Source organism: Tympanuchus pallidicinctus, unplaced genomic scaffold (assembly GCF_026119805.1).
Source record: "Tympanuchus pallidicinctus isolate F22 unplaced genomic scaffold, pur_lepc_1.0 scaffold21, whole genome shotgun sequence".
In the NCBI taxonomy this organism is placed as follows: Eukaryota; Metazoa; Chordata; class Aves; order Galliformes; family Phasianidae; genus Tympanuchus; species Tympanuchus pallidicinctus.
Window position 1 is genome coordinate 2,306,506 of NW_026294733.1, and position 16,580 is coordinate 2,323,085.

Sequence of the window (16,580 nt, forward strand, 5' to 3'; positions counted from 1 at the left end):
ACTTACACAGGGAATGATTTGGGTGTGTATCAAACTGAGAGCTCCGTGAAATTTTGTTTGAACTCTCTGTTCAGAAATAAGGGAGTGATCATGAACCGCCATCGAAAGCCTCTTGAAATTGGAGAAAGCGTTACAGAAAAATCGTAGTGAGTGAATGTGGATGACATTCTGTCACGTGTAACCTCAGCATTTGTGATGCGCCAGTGGTAAACATCTTGGCTAACTTGAGTGGCATGTGAAATCTTCCTTTTTTCAGAACATTTTTCCTCTTTCAGATCACTTGAAATGATCAAAGGAGGAAGGCTGTGAATCGTTGAAAGGAACCTATGATGTAACTTCATTATTTCAGGCCTTAAGAGTTGGGAACAGCTTTGGCTGAGCAAAGATCTTCTGATTAGCTTTGTTTTTCCACCATCCGAGCAGGATAGCAGGAATACTTGGGAGAGCCTTAGAGCAGCTGCCCTGCCAAAGAGGGAGAGGCACTGTAAGATGATCAGGTACCACACAAGGGCTTGTCCCAGTGTGCTGTTACTGAAATACTGTCAAAGTGCTCTTTCTATTTTTTTTTTAATTTAAGGGTGGGCCACTGCTGCTAATTTTGCTTAATTCCTACAAAGAAGTGCACAGATCAGTACATGCTGACATGCTGCATCCTTCTGACTATATTTGTATATTAAAGCACTGCAGTTTTCTCCACGCTGACTTTAAACTTCTCCAATAGTATTTGTACCAGAGTAGCAAATGCCCATAAGAAGGGGAACAGGTTTAATGACATAAGGGCTTCTAATGACCCCAGCCCATAAAAATGTCCAATAACTCTGGAGAGGAAAGTAATCTCTGCAAAAGTGTAGCCACAGGCAGTGACCACAATGAGAAGCAGACTACTAAAAGTTGTTACAGCAGCAAGAGAAAACAAACTTCGGAATCGTAGACTAGTTTGGGTTGGAAGGGACCTTTAACACCATCTATTTCCAATCCCCTGCTATAGGCAGGGTCACCTCCCACTAGACCAGGTTGCTCACAGCCCCAGATATCTTTAGAATATCTTCATCTGATACTTTTCAAACTTTGAAGCACGCAAGGTGATTTTTAGTCTGGATTAAGGTAAACAACAGAGAGAGCTGGGTCTAATGCTGTATCTGCAGACACAGATCCTGAATGTCTGATACAGGCCTTCAGCTCTAACAGAAAAGGCAGGAAAAATCAGTCTTACATTTTGTTTCCAATTAAGAAATTCAGGATATATTAATCTTCAGTCTTCTTATTGTCTTTGTGGTATTAAACAGAGGAGATTTCTGTGGAGGATATGATACTGTGTTTTCCTAAATGAACGACCCAGCACAGCAGATGCTGAATGCCTCACCCTTCTGAAGCTCACACACAGTTCTGGCTTCACAGGATACAACCAACACTGAAATCAGTTTGATGTTCATGTTAAAATGAAAAACTAGGGGAACATTACTCAGGTGAGTTTATTCAACTGTAACAACAGAAAGATAACAGAATTCCTGGACAGAAACGACCTCCTTTTCGCAATACAGAAACATGAATGCTTGTAACATTATTTACATATTTGGGCCAAAAAGTTTTGAATTTCCTCACTCTGAGTTCAGCACAGACACCCTCTCTATTAAAAGCCTTTGATATTCCTCAGGGAATTCGGAATTCTCTGGAGAATTCTTTAGAGTAATAACGACACTCAGAGATCAACTCACAGGACTGGATCCCATCCATTTTCCCCTCTCTAGGTTTACCACACATTCACCTACCTTCTGGGCAATCCGTTTTCCTTAATGGAACTGGTTACAGACTAAGATATTACTCAAACTGATCTATATTATCAGTGCATTATATAACATTCGTACTACAAACGCAGAGTACAGTAAAAATTAACCAAATTAAACAAAACTGTCTCATGAAAGTAACAACAAAAAGCACTGCAGAATCATTCTTGGCTTCACTTTCTGGGCCTCGGAGTATTTTACTGCAGCCAGAATTATTGCTAAAATTCCTAAAGTAACACCTAAAAAAAAAATGGAAAATACCATTAGAACATCTGTAAACAATAAAAGGCAGTATTCTAATTCAGAGGAGCAATAAAAGGATGTGCTTAAGTATATCTCTCCTCAGGAAAATATCTTTGTCAAATGTTGTCAAATATCTTGAGTTGAGTGTAAGTGCTTTCCTAAGCCAGAGTCCAAGCAATGCCCTGACGAACCAGGTGAAACTTCAGAAAGCTTTTAGACATTCCCAAACCTGTATGTGACCTCTCAAAGTATGAGCAGTTCATTAGAGTCCTCAAACTGACACGCACGGGTTGCTCAGGGTACATGGCTTTCCCATTGAACACATTCTCTGAAGACGGTAGTGACGAAAATATTTATTTCCTCTTCTGTAACAATTTCTTAGATTATCAATTGGTTTAAAAATCACAGCTCTTGCAACACCTTTTTTTCTTCTTCGTCCTCGCTGTCAGTCACATTGACTAGCTGGATGCTGGAAGGAGAAGGTGGGGTGGCTGGCAAATCATTCTCAAGTGCTCCAGTGTCTAGCTGTGATATGGGGCTAATACTAATGCAACTCTCCTCGCTGTGGCTGCTGTGATAGGTCACTTCTTCGAGGTCTGTGCAGACACGTGAGTCTTCACGTATTCTTCCCCCTGGGTGTCCCCTGAAAGAGTAATCTCTGTACAGAGGTGAAAACTTCATCTCCTGCTTTTGGTAGCCATCTCCATAGAAGCCAAAGCATTCAGGCACTGAGCTGGAGAAATTCCCGCAGCCAAAAGGGGGACGGCTGAATGGGCACGTGCTGCAATGAAAGAGATTGAAAGTAGTCCTTCAGATAGCTGGACTTCCATGCAACTGAGAGAATCAGAATGTTAGTCTAAGTTAGTTTAGATGAAACCATCAAAGTACACAAACTTTAGAGCCATGTCTTATTTAAACACTGGTTTCGTAAGAAGAGTCGTACACAGACTCTGTATTAGCAAGGATTGCATATGCAACCCTTCATAGTAAACACAGGCAGGACATCACTTTAAAAACAATCAAAACCCCATTGTTTTAAAGTATTAATTAATGTCATGGATAAAACAGAATCAAGTAAGCCTGCAGTGCATTAATGTACATACTGAGAACGGTGTAGAAAAGTATAAGAAATACTCACAGGGTATTACATGTGTTAGGTTGTAAATACTTTGATTAGGTGATCTTCTCTGATTTACTACCCAGAGGCTGCAAAGGATGAACTAGTAAGGATGAACTGGTGATGTAATATTTCTGAAGACATTTCCCACAGGACCAGATTTCAGAAATATTGGTAGTTATGACAGCTACAATCATGCAAGTAGCTGGGAGACATCTCACACAAACTAGTTAATTGCATCTGATCATTTTGAAAATACATTTACCTAATACTTTTCCGTAGAGATCAGATGTAGTGCATCTAACTGCACTTAGGAGCATGAAGTAGAGAGAAGGTACTTCTATTTACTGTGGGCTTGGGAATGGCAATTATTAAAATCATACCACAGAGCCTTCAGTAACTATGCATATATTACAAGCAGCCTCAGGAAAGCAGATCCCAGCACACAGAAGTCATGGGAAGAGCACCCTTCCTTTACTGGCACTGTGTTCTTGTCTCAAGAATTGAATGCTCCATCTGCTTTCTGAAAGTTAAAGCCTTTTAGCACTTAATCTAAATGGAATTGAAATGAAGGGTTGCATTACCTTGAGGGGATATAGTGAGGTCCAGGAACAAAGTAGGGGTGATAAAATGAAAACTGAGGAGGTACTCCGTACAGACTGGCTGCCTGCCCAATGGGAGGACTCTCACAGAGATGCGAATGAGGAAGAGGTGTGACCTGGGGAAGAAGTACACCTCTAGGATAAGCAGAAATCCCTGAGAACTCCTTTGGAAACTCGCTATTAGGGACAGAAAATCTGTCACTAGTGTTTGATGTGGCACTTGAACTTCTACTGGAGAGATCAACAACAACTGGTGTTGATCTCTTCAGAAAGCAATAGGATCCAGATGATACATCACGAGCTTCTCTCTGAGTAGGCTCAGCAAAGTGCTGTGATGCAATTACAGGGCGCAGAGGCAGGGTTGGAGCTGGAACTGCTACTGGAGTGGTGCTTGCAATAGCAGGTCGGAAAAGATTAATTGGACTTGGACGTTGAATAGAAGAAGCTGGCAGCCGGCTGGCAGAAGGAGCTTCACCTTTAGGAAAGAGAGCAATTATTTATCAGACACGGGTAAAGGAAGAGATTTCATAAACAGTGACATAGCAAACCACATCTGGAGCCAGAACCATTTCCTCCAAAACATTTTATAGCATCGCTTCCCTGCAACTCCAGTCACATGCCAATTGGCCCATGTGTGTCTGGCATGGTTTTGGAGTCCATGTGCTTAATCTTCCTTCAACAGAACAGAACAAAAACAAGGGTGAATGAAAAATGAACTACCATTTAGTGCCTGAAGATCAGAAGACATCCCAGGTCTACTAGCTGAGATGGCATGAGCCAAATTCTTCATAAATTTGCATGGTGCCAAAGCAGAAGTGAAGAGCAGAAGTAATAATTACAGAACAGCTCTTGATATGTTTTCTTATTTGTTTCACCTACAAACATTTCCATTGGCCAGTTTCACTTTAAAACATTTTGCAGATGTACACTTTCAAATTATACTTCATGTTAAAGACTGCCTTTACACAGTAAGATTCCAAAACACTTTACATTAGTGTTCCCAAAAACCACTAGCTAGTCTAAGCATCTAAATGCTGAGTCAATGAATCTCAAATGCCTCCAGATTTTACCATTTGTGTTTCAGAGTGATTTCAAGCTCAATAGGGTAGTAAACCCTGGAATGAAACACACTAGCATCTGAGGACACTACAACATTATAAGATACACTGGGGTAAGAAACAAAACACTTAATTCTGTCAAATTTATAGAACAATTTGAGAAATGATCACATATCTACTTCAGAAACTTTGCCAGAACAAAGTACCCCACGTGCTCTCTTCTATGTCTCCAAATATCACCATACAGCATTAACAGGCATTTCGTTTTCTTGTCTCACTGAAGTCCAGTGCCTGAATCTAAGCTGTTTGTTGTGATCCACTGTCCGGGCACTGATGGAGCCAGAGCTCTTTCACCACAAAACATCAGAAACTGCAGGTTAGATATTTATATTTGCACATGGGTTCTCATAATAAATTCCATTTCACTGTTGAAATATTTAATAAAAAAGGAAGATCTTTCCAGGTTAAGTGCAACATTCAATGCATTTCTTCAGACTACGCAAGTTGGTAACAGCGATGCATAGAGCTATTCCAGAGGTGCACAAAACACCCAAGTAACTGATGGAAAACATGCAAGAGAAAAATTCCTTTTCCAGATTTAGTGACTTTTAATATCACACCTTACCAACACTCTTCTAACTTCATTTCTAATCACGTTGCAGACAATTCTGCCTCCTTATGTGCAGCACAAGTTGCTGAGCCCTAGAATAGTGCTGCTTCGCTAGCAAAGAACACTAACATTGGATGGAGGTAATTAGCTAATAAAACTTTCCAGGCTTAATAGAGCAGGTTTGAATGCTGGTGCAGTTAGATCTGGGGTGCAATATATGGGTGAGGGAGGCAGAACAGGGAAATGAAATGATTACAGCTCTTCAGGAGGCAAGTGTTGAATAATAGACAGCCAGAGAGACCCAGGAGGCACTAGAAACTACAAAGACAATAGCAGCATTTGTGGAGGATGAAGAGGGGGACAGAATTAAAGAGCAGCTAAGTGTGAGGAAGCAGTAGGTAGAGACTAGGAGGCAGAGGTGCAGTGCAAAGGAGAATTGAAAGAAATAGCAATGTCCATGCAGACTGAGAAATCGTTTTTAAATATACCTACACTACTAGAGGTATAACTTCTGCTACAACAGGTAAATTCCTGATTTTTAAAATCATTCACTACTGCAACTCACAGACTGGATGTCCAATATTTTTCTGAATATTGTGCATGGCAGCAGGAAATGCAGGCGATGAAAAGGGATAAACAGCAACTGGATTTGTAGTGATGATATTCTGGGTAGTGCTGGAAAATACAGCAGAGACAGCCAGTGGATAACGCTTCCTCTTGCCTGGTCGTGGTTGATAAACCCAACCTGTCAGAGATGAAAAAATGCAGATATACCATTTATAGGATGGTGTCTCTGTTTCTTTTTCTTTTCTCTCCCTCTCTCTCTCTCTTTTTTTTTTAACCTTATACCTCAAGAAAAAATCAGAAAAAATGTCAAAGAATTCTCAAAATGCTTCAATAGCAAAACTGCCTTTCTGTCAGTGAGCGAGTAAATGGGGTGTTTTATCAGAGGTGGAAAGAAAATGGACATGTTTGGGCACTGTGTTTGTGTTACTGAACTGTAACTGTTAGTGAGACAAAGAAATACAGCAGGGTAGGGAGGGACACGGCACAGCTACAGAAAGCATGCTAAGGAGAACATGACACACGCTGGCTTTCCAGTCCTGAAGGAAATCATGACTGTATTCAAAATGTAGGTCTTTTCTGATTTTTTCTTTAACCCCACAAATTTCACATAATGCAAGAGACAATGGAAAATATGATCCAATAGGAATCCCATATAGAGTCTGGCAATAAAAAATATGTTTGCCTCTGACATATAACATTAACTAAACACTAGCAGACTTTAAATAAACTGTGAATTTACACTGAGCAGCCCAGGGGAGAGAGAGAGAAAGAGCACTGCACTTCGTTTTTTGCTTATTTGTGACATCAGGTCTCACCTAGCCATAGTTGTGGGTTAGCAGGATTATGACATCACAAAGGATTGTGACACCTGATATCTTAACAGCTTTCAAAAAGAGTGTTGCAAATTCTTATGTTTTGTTACTATCCTATTAACTAAACTGCAGTGTTGTGGATAAACAAATTTGTTAGGGATTTTGGAGCAATGTTCACAGTAACCTCTGCATGCGGCCAGAAGAGCTGTGGTGGTCTGGGAATGTAGGAAACATTAGATGCTCTAAAGGATGCACATAATTTTTGAATGCTAAGAAATGAATATGTTTTCACAAGCACTAGAAAGCTGATAGAAGGACTGAGTGCTTGAAATTTGTGCCATGTTTTCTAACTCTTCTCTTTGCTCTAATGAAAGAAACCCTTTTTGTGTTTGTATTTTTTTTTTCTCCTGTGAATCCTGCACTACTAAAACACTGAGGTAAATCAATACGTTTACCAGGAAATTCCTCTCTGTGCCTTTGTTTTATTTTCCGAGCTTCATCATAATAGGGCTGTTTCTGCTCTTCAGTCAGTTTGCTCCACTCCAACCCCAGCTGAACACTGATTTCAGCATTATTGGCATTGGGGTTGGCTTTAGCTAGGGCAGGTCGGTGAATCCTAGCCCACACCATAAATGCATTCATTGGACGCTTTACGTGGCCAGTTTTGTCCTTGCTGAATGGAGTATCTGGCATACCTATGCAACAAAATGAGGAAAGATCATCTTCCAGGCAATACACGCAGTGCAGATTACATCAAAAGGCTTTTCAGTGACAGTCAATAGAATCTCTAGATCTCCAGAATACACAAAATTCATTGCACATGCGGAGAGCAATTCTTAGAAAAATAATTAAGGCTCTACTAACTTCCACTGAACCACTGTATAAGGAATCATGTGCATGGCTTTTGTTGTTTATTCTCTTCTTAAAAATATGTAACACATGTGACTGCTAAGAGAGTGTGGATTTCACTTGGCTAGACCGTTTCCTGTAACTTGTTTATGAATTGAACTCAGTATGGCATAGACCATATCACTGCAAATTTGTCACCTCCCCCAGAACTGTGTATCCAAAAGCCCTAACGATGCACAGGCAAGGCCTAGCACTGATATGGCACTTCAGTCCCACTACTGAGGAGCCTCTGGCTTCTCTGCTGAGGCTGTTGCTGTGCTGGGTTCCTAGATGGGTTTTTTCCCCTCAGATATGGACAGGCATTTGCTGGAGGAATCTGTTTTATCAACTGACCGTTACATGACACCTAGCTTTACATCTCTGTAAACACAGACTGTGTTTGGATTGAACTGGTGACATAATGAACAGCCAGAACCCTCACAAAATCCCTCATCCCTGAATCCCTCAGCAAAAGGCTTAGAAATGAACTGTTCCATACTATCAATAAAGGGAGAAGGTCTTCTTATCTTTAGAACTTAAAGTCATGAATTTTAAAAGCCTAAAAAACCATAAATTTTAAGAGCCCTTTTCTTTCCAGAACAATTAAGCATCTAACCCAGATACTACAAAATGTTCACCACTTAACATGCCCAAATTGTCCTGGAGAGGTGTATGAACTCTCCATTTTAAAAATCAAGCAGACACATAAACTGCAACTTGCAATCAAAATTCAGTGTGGTTCTAAACATTTATAAAGGGGTTCAGTAGAGGCAGGGAGCAAGCACTGTATTGATTCCAGTAAGGGAATGGAGAACTCAGTGCTCTTGTACCTCACACTCTAGGCTGAATTAGATGGTTTTACAAAATACAATGTATCCAGAGGGCTAGCTCTCTAGCGCTGTCTTTCCACTACTGATAACCCGTCAGCTGCGTGTCCCTTATTAAAACCCTGCTAACTTGGCTTCTTAACATAATACCTGAATCGGAGGGCAGTACTGTGAGGGGAACGTTTTTAGTTTCAATTTTTACGGAAGGCTCCAGCAGGGTCTGCATTTTAAGAGGCACTTGGCTCACGGGCCCCTTTGACACCTGGATCAGCTTTGGCAGCAGGGGGCCTTGGACCTGTATACGGGCACCAGGCGGCAAAGGGCGAAGCACCAGGGGGATCTTCAGGTCCTCAGGGAGGACCCCCAGCCCCTCACCGGCCTGCGCCACACCGCCATCACCGCCGGCGTGTGCGAGCCCGCGCGAGGCCCTGCCTGCAGCACCGTCCTCGTCCCCATCCGCCCTCGCTCCGGGACGGGGTTCCTTCACGCCTCCTCTGATCTCCACCACCTCCACGTCTTCTTGCTCTTCTCCGCCGCGCTTTTCTCGATCCTCTTTTGCCTTCTCTTTTCCCCCCCACGGAGCTGGAGAGCACCTGAGCTCCCCTCCGGCTTCCTTGCTGCCCTCAAGACGGGCGGAGAAGCCTCCATCCTCCTGCTGCAGCTCCTTGGCTTTAACGCGCGTCTCCTGGAGGGGCGCCTGGGCCTCCTGACCGCCTGAGGGACCCTGAGAGCAGAGATCGAGGTCAGAATCCCGGCCGTGGCAGTCGCCCCCGCCCCGCTCCATGACGCCGCTGCCGTTTGCCGCCTGCGGTTGGTCCCCAACGCTCGCAGCGCCCTCGCGCCGCAGTCACCAACCAGAGCGCAACGCTCCCCTCGGCCCCTCCCACCAACGCACCATGCGGTCGCCATAGAGACCGGCATCCGAGATCCATAGAGAAGTCCTCCTAGGCGCCTAGAAGGGCTCACTGCTGTGCCGTCTCTGTGGGTGCCGCGCTGCACTTCCGCCTCCGCTCTGGCCATGCTGGGCTGCCTGCGGGCGGCAGTGGCGGCCATCTCGGCGGGTCGCGGGACGGGCTGTGTGCGCGGTCGCTTCTCCATGGCGAAAAGCAAGTTCGAGTACGTGCGGGACTTTGAGACGGAAGACACTTGTCTGCCCAACTGCTGGATAGTGGTCCGGCTGGACGGCCGCAATTTCCACAGGTGAAGGCCGGGCGGGCAGCCAATGGGCGGGCAGCTTGTTGCCGGGTGGTTGCTATAGCAACGCGGCCACGGCCTGGACCTGGTGTGGGGGAGGGTGTCTGGCTGTAAGAGTCAGGTCCTGCTTAACAAGTGAGGCTGTGACAGGGACACGGTGTACCTGTGGGGAGGGAGGGATTGCAGCCTGTGTAGAGGGACAGTGTTTGTGGTTGGGGTCAGCATTCACCTTTCTTCAGGATAAATCCTGTTGCTGGGGCTTTGATCTCTGATTTGCTCGAGTCTGATTTCAGTAAAGCTACCAAGTTTTGATGTATTTATTGGTAATGTTGTCTTGATGGGACTGAGGTGCCCTAGGAGAAAATGGCATTATAGGAAATGGTATTTATCATTATCTGAATCCAAGTGAAATAAGAATGATGGGTTAGGGTGAGACCTGATGAGGAAAAGGTTTTCTGCAATGTATGCAGGTTACTTTGTAAACAGTGCTTCTGACTTATTTCTTTGACTACAACAACAAAAAAGAGCACAACAGCACTGTTTAATAGAGAAAATTCTCAGCTACAAAACACTATTTTGCAATGCAGTCACCACCATGAACTATGCATTTTTGCCAGCAATGAATAAGAGCCTGCATGCCACACTTGTATGAATTGGCACCAGCAGAGCTGAGCCACTGTCACGGTGCTAAAACTCAGTAGTTTGGCCTCCATGAACATTCAGTAGGTGATGAATGTCAGTGGGTGCCTTTTTTTCCACCTGGAGGAATATTGTTCTGTACCTTTGCTTCATGTGCCCTTCCGTGTCAGACTGCCCCTCTGCTGCCATCTGTCACATGGCAACAAAATATAACACAGTATTGGTGGCATGGTTCAGCCACTGCTGCCATTCCACCAACATCTGCCTCTGACATCATGGACCAACATAGGAGGCATTGCTTTTGGATCAGCTCTTATGTAAAACCGATTTTTTGTTACTGTTATTCACACCTGTAAGGAATTCTGTTAGTATTGGCTGAATATTGTAAATCAATATTTGTAAAAACTAAATACAATGAAAATGAATCAGTTCACATTTCCAAGCGACCTTATACAGGATTTTTATTCTACCATTTTTTCCTTGAAGGTTTGCTGAGCAACATGAGTTCAAAAAGCCAAATGATGACCGTGCTCTTCATCTCATGACCAAGTGTGCCCAGACAGTGATGCAGGAGTTGGAGGATATTGCTATTGCTTATGGACAGAGTGATGAATACAGTTTTGTTTTCAAAAGGAAGAGTAAATGGTTTAAAAGAAGAGCAAGGTAACACCTGCTTTGGTATGAAAGTGAGCTTGTGTCTAAGCCTGTGCCTTGGCCCTCATCTCTAGGTTTGCCTTTTCTGTACACAGAGGCTACAGGCTGGGCTGTATTTGGAGATACACACTACAACTAGTTCTGGTTCTTAGTGAGAATTCTGCCAGCAGTGTTTCTGTAGCGTTTAGTGATGTGGAGCTTTAGGTAGTTTTGGTAAAACAGGGCTTCCTTTAGCAAGGTGTTTTGCTTTCCAAACTGATGTACTTGATTTATAAAAGATTATGCCATTGAACTGTTGGACTGTTATATAAGAAACACTTATTGTCATAATAACATCAAAATAATAACAATTATTGTCATAATGTCCACCAGAATTACTGCTATTGATACATTGTGGTTATAGGTGCCTATTGTCATATTGATGTATGCCTTTCCTTTCCCTTTGTTTTGTGTTTACAAGTAAGTTCATGACTCACGTGGTCTCCCAGTTTGCCTCAAGTTACGTTTTCTATTGGAAGGATTACTTTAAGGACCAGCAACTTCTGTACCCACCGGGATTTGATGGACGAATTGTGCTGTATCCCAGCAACCAAAACTTAAAGGACTACCTCAGCTGGAGACAAGCTGATTGTAAGCATTTCTAGAAAAAGGAACAGTTGAGTTCTCATCCTCTCTGACTAGAAATGTCCTTATTGCCACTGTGTTTGTATACAGAACTTGTCAGTTAAAGAACAGCAGGTGGGGTGGTATTTTTTTAAATAGGAAGTGTTTGTATTGTAGTGGGATTTGTCTGGATGCGTGTCAGCTAGAATTCTGAATATTTAGATGATGACTGAATTTGCTGCATGCTGGGTGTGAATTCAGCACAGGAAATATTAATAGAATTTGGTTGTGATTGTTTCATATTCTTGGGTTTCTTGAACCAAAGTAATCTTAAATGAAAATCTTCTGAAATGCAGGAAAGCGGTAGAGGTTAAAAGGGCTGCATATGCCACACTGAAAGAGTGGTTTCATTTCTAGGTCTCCATTAACATGTAGCTCTTGCTGTTCAAACTGAGGTAACTAAGGTCATACAAAAAAACTCCCTTCTCCCCCTGCTCTTCCTTTTCAGATGTAAAATTAATCTGTCTTCTAATTATCGCAGTATGCAGTGCATTTAAAAATGGATCACAAAGACTGTATCTTTTCTACCAAATGATATTATTTATTCTCTGAAGTTTTTTGTTGTGACTCTGGGGAGTTAAATTAAAAAAAAACAAAAATCTTCTTTTTTTTCCTTCTGTAGGCCATATCAATAACCTTTATAACACAGTGTTTTGGATGCTTGTGCAGCGGAGTGGTTTGACACCAGTGCAAGCACAGGACAGACTCCAGGTAAGAATCTCTCAAGATTATGTTGTGGGTACAAAGAAAATCATCTGGTCTGCCAAGTTGTTCCTTGCCTGCTCAGCAGCCCTGGCTGACTTTTCTGTTCCTGCTATAATAATTCGTGGGTGCAGATTCAACAACTTCTTGAATTGTAAAGATGATAATATTGATCAGCAAATAATACATTTTAACTGGAATTTTACCAGTATTTTAATTTCTTATTTAGTGAGTTCAGAAATTTTGAAAACATCATGTAAACATTGGTGTCTGTAAGCAAGAAATGAAATGAGAGGATTCAATTAGTACGGGCTCCCAATCCCTCTTCTATTATTGTCTCATTGTGCAGATTTCAGGTGATGATTTCAGTTTTTCTCTTGGTTTCTGTTGACTTTCTATTTATCTTGAAAACATAAGATGGACTTGAAAAAACTCTCTGTTTTTTATATCCCCCTTTAGCAGGTGAACATAACTCCTGTTGGGGAAAAACACCTTGTAATTCAAAGATGAAAAACCTCATTAAGTGCCATTATTCCTGTACTTACCCATCTTCTGCTCTGCAGATTCAGTTGGCTTGTAACCTTGTTGGTTTGTTTCTGTCTTTTTCTATAAGAGTACTTGCTTTCATTTTCTTGTAGGGAACTTTGGCTGGAGATAAGAATGAAATTTTATTTTCTGAATTCAACATCAACTACAACAATGAACCTTTGATGTATAGAAAAGGAACTGTCTTGATATGGCAGAAGGTAAAAACTTTATTACCACTTGCTTCATGTTCTTGTTTTAAATAGCTACACTGTGGCCAGAAAGCTAGTCTGAGTGATCGCCAAATGGGAGCAATGCTCTGTGGATGTTTATTTTTAGAGATATTAAACTAACCAAACTTGCCGTGTGATGTGGTGAAAGGTGGCTAGGTGTTTTGAAGATGTTTTTAAATAACCACATCTACAAGCATAGCAGCTTTGAGAATGTAGGAATTTCTGCTTCTTGAAAAAAAGCACATTTTAGTAACTGTTGTCAGTTTCCACTGCAAAGGAGTCAGAGGCATTCAATAACACATTCAGTGACTCAGCTGGCAGTATATTTAGTACCCTTTTCTTATGTAAAGGAACATACTACAGATTGCAGCTCTTAATGAATTCCTTGTAAGGATAATTTTCATTCAAGGAAATTTTCATCATTCTGCATAACGGATACAGAATTAGTGCAAGAAATACCAGTTCTGTATGAAGTCAGTCCCAGGAAACTGTAAATGTTGATGGCCTTCAATCTTTCTACCACAGAAGGCTATACTTAATTAGTTATATGGATGTTTCGTGTGATCAGAACCCAATCAGTCCATGCTAAGAGTTCTCTTTAATTTAAAATTCAGTCTTTTGACTCCTAGATATGTGTGTGTCTGTATAAATTTAAAGAACTAATCTGCTTATTTGTTGGATGTTTTCTTTTGTGTTTTGTTGTTTGTTCCATTTTAGCCAGTGACTTCTATGACTTCATTTCAAATAATTAGAACAAGTAGAAGCTCTCACCTGCGAATATATTTCACTTGATCCTTACACTTTATCTTTTCTTACTGATTTTGGACATTTCTGAGGTTTCCCATTTACTTCAAGTGGTTCTGAGTTAAATGCTGTGCTTTATTCAAGGATACTTGCAGGCAGTTGCGTGGAGTTTGAGGTAACTTCCTCAAGCTACGTGATGGTGATGTGCAGTTTCAGCTGTTCGTGTGTCAGCTGTCAAACAGAACAGACTCAAAGTTTCTGTGTTCAAATCCTATAGTATGCTATAGGCTTGATGGCTACTTTTACTATAGCTCTTATTCTTTGTCCATTTGTGAATCCCCTCTGAAGTCTTATATGTCTGCTAACGGGTCAGCTGTATTTCCAGGTCAACGAGGTAATGACTAAGAAAATTAAACTGCCAAAGGAATCAGAGGAAAAGGAAGTGGAAGTGACCCGGACCAGGACTAAAGTTGTTCCCCTGCACTGTGACATTATTGGAGAACAGTTCTGGGAGGAATATCCTGAGATTCTGGCTGAGGATAGCTGATATCTCTGATGATGGAACTGGTAGCTCGTTCTGCTCTGCTTGAGTTGTTGGCAACTGGGCAAGTATGGGTTGTCACTGGCAGATTTTAACCTGTGAAATGTCTCCAACATTTACACTGCTTTTAGCACTGTAAAGTTGCCTGGAAATGAGATGCTGTTTTGTTGTCTGATATAAAGATAGATCCATGGGGGAAGCCTTAAGCTGTGCTGTATTTAAAATGTTAAGAACTCGTCTTGATTGACTGCTGCTTGTGCATACATGCAGAAAAAGTGTATAGAAATGTTATGTATTTCTGTAGTACATAAATCATGGGATGTTTTACTGAACCGACAGCTGACAAAAAAACTTGCATATTGAGTAGTAAAGGGCAGAGGGAAAAGTCATTATTTTTTTACTTTCAGTTCAGAGACAGATCAGAATGCTTCAAGTGACATCTAGTATTAAATTTCAAGGCCCCTGCAACATTAGTGAAAAAACTCTTCAACTTCCTAATGATGGATCCTTACAGAGTAGCAATGAAGTACCCCAGCAGTTTCCCATGACTGATTTCAAATGCTTTTGTCAAATGTACAGGATTTTTATACTTTTTAAACTAATAAAAACCAGTTATTTCTTCCTGCTGTATTTATTATTTGGACTTTCTCATTAGTAATAATTAGTGAAGGTTTCAAATAATCTGAGAGTACTGAAACTGTGCAGACTTTAATTCTGTTAGGGCATAAATAGACATCGTGCTCTCATCTTCTGTAGCCTGGGAAGTCATCTTTCCACTACCTGAAATGCAGGGGCAAATGCAGCAAAGTGCAAATGTTCCTGTAAAGACTACGCTGACAAGAACTTGTGCTGCTGTTCTCTGGTTTTCCTGGGTAGATACAGATGCAGCAGTCATGACTGCTGTGTACACTGGGAAGGGGGGAGTGAGTTGTTGCTGAAGTTCATCACTGTTTAACTATGAATTAATCTATTGAAACAAATCACGCAGCGTCTCAGAGCAGAAACATTCCTGCTGATGTGAAGGGACTTGCCCCAGGAGAAATGGAATTTGAGGAAAATAACCTATTTCAGTACAAATGCTTGTGATGTCATTATACCTGTATTTCTATAAGAATGATATTACTGTTTTTAACCAGACTGGTTTCAGAAACATGGTGCTAGAACCATAATCTGGTTAGCAAGCTGTTAAGGGAGAACCTACAGTTGGGACCACCCATAGAAATGGAAAGAGGATCAAATAGCACTGACAAAATCAGGTAAGTGCTGAGCTGAGTTGGTTTATCTGCTTTCCTGCTTTTCTTCTTACAAGAACTTCTACATTTAAGGCAATGTGCAGATCTTAGTAAATGAAAAACAAGCCCATAAACGCATTTTGCTGTGTTTTGAAATGCTACTTGCACTTTCTGCGAATGAATGGTTAGTCTGTGCAGTTACAATGCTGGGACAGGAAGCTCCATGATGTACCCTAATTCTGAGAAATTAATGCTGAACAATAAGAATAATATATATATTCTTAGCTGGTAGAATGGCACATACAATTTCTGGGAAGAGGATATGAGGGAGTGTGAGACGATTCTGTATGAATCATTTTGCTGCAGTATCAGAGTGGTTTCAGTGGTGGCTTGGGGTTTTTTCATGTGTATTTTTAAAATCAGAAAAGTAATTTTCTTCAGTCTTACACGCCATGTTCCTGCCTGGAACCTCATTTCAGACACTGCCTGTAGAGCAACCGCTCCAGATGTGGCAATATTTGGGTTTGGCAGGCTGAGTAGAGATGAGAAGATATTGCAGCCATGGTCACGTCTCATGTAGGTATTGTTCAGTTTTTCCAGGGGCTGCTGCATGACAGGAGATGTGATATGCACACATAGACACTCTCAAGGCTGTGCCCAGCTGGGTTTGCCTCTGTGCCGCCAGCGTTATGCCAGTATCAATACAGTATTATGTAGGTTTTTAATCTCATAGTCTGACACATGCTGTGCTTTGTCTCCTTACGCATGCACACTGTGTGTGTCTGAGCAGAGGTATCAGGTTTATTCCATTTAACTCATCCTTACAGCACGCAGTAAGTAAACATCGTATGGGTGGGAGACACTGGAACCAAGCTATGAATCGGCTTCACAGCCACGGCCTTCCATTTCTGTTAATTTAAATGCTGGGAGGAGCACCTTGTGTGC

General features: G+C 41.7%; 2 protein-coding genes across 4 annotated transcripts; one reads left to right on the top strand and one right to left on the bottom strand.

The window, feature by feature from the left end:
- Nucleotides 1–1,717: 1,717 nt before the first annotated feature.
- SOX30 (SRY-box transcription factor 30) lies at nt 1,718–9,292 on the bottom strand. Its single transcript, XM_052684697.1, has 5 exons — nt 8,659–9,292; nt 7,249–7,488; nt 5,980–6,159; nt 3,729–4,221; nt 1,718–2,808 (listed from the first exon to the last, which is right to left on the bottom strand). Exons 1-5 carry the CDS (start codon nt 9,290–9,292, stop codon nt 2,430–2,432), a joined length of 1,926 nt encoding a protein of 641 aa, XP_052540657.1. The 3' UTR covers nt 1,718–2,429.
- Nucleotides 9,293–9,495: 203 nt separating this feature from the next.
- Nucleotides 9,496–15,025, top strand: THG1L (tRNA-histidine guanylyltransferase 1 like). 3 transcript variants are annotated; one of them, XM_052684673.1, is made up of 6 exons: nt 9,496–9,708; nt 10,828–11,004; nt 11,456–11,625; nt 12,281–12,369; nt 12,999–13,106; nt 14,248–15,025. In XM_052684673.1, exons 1-6 carry the CDS (start codon nt 9,527–9,529, stop codon nt 14,407–14,409), a joined length of 888 nt encoding a protein of 295 aa, XP_052540633.1. In that variant the 5' UTR covers nt 9,496–9,526; the 3' UTR covers nt 14,410–15,025. The 3 variants fall into 3 exon arrangements, with proteins under 3 accessions (XP_052540633.1, XP_052540634.1, XP_052540635.1); XM_052684674.1 differs by lacking the exon at nt 9,496–9,708 and having other exon boundaries at nt 10,898–11,004; nt 11,460–11,625; XM_052684675.1 differs by lacking the exon at nt 9,496–9,708 and having other exon boundaries at nt 10,938–10,999; nt 11,546–11,625.
- The last annotated feature ends 1,555 nt before the right edge of the window (nt 15,026–16,580 follow it).

Excerpts from the sequence above, each read along its gene's own strand:
- SOX30 (XM_052684697.1), bottom strand. The coding sequence starts at position 9,292 with ATGGAGCGGGGCGGGGGCGACTGCCACGGCCGGGATTCTGACCTCGAT. Across the intron at positions 7,489-8,658 it reads AGTACTGCCCTCCGATTCAG|GTATGCCAGATACTCCATTC; the intron begins GTATTATGTTAA and ends TTTGTTGCATAG. Across the intron at positions 6,160-7,248 it reads GCACAGAGAGGAATTTCCTG|GTTGGGTTTATCAACCACGA; the intron begins GTAAACGTATTG and ends CATCTCTGACAG.
- THG1L (XM_052684673.1), top strand. The coding sequence starts at position 9,527 with ATGCTGGGCTGCCTGCGGGCGGCAGTGGCGGCCATCTCGGCGGGTCGC. Across the intron at positions 9,709-10,827 it reads GACGGCCGCAATTTCCACAG|GTTTGCTGAGCAACATGAGT; the intron begins GTGAAGGCCGGG and ends TTTTCCTTGAAG. Across the intron at positions 13,107-14,247 it reads CTGTCTTGATATGGCAGAAG|GTCAACGAGGTAATGACTAA; the intron begins GTAAAAACTTTA and ends CTGTATTTCCAG.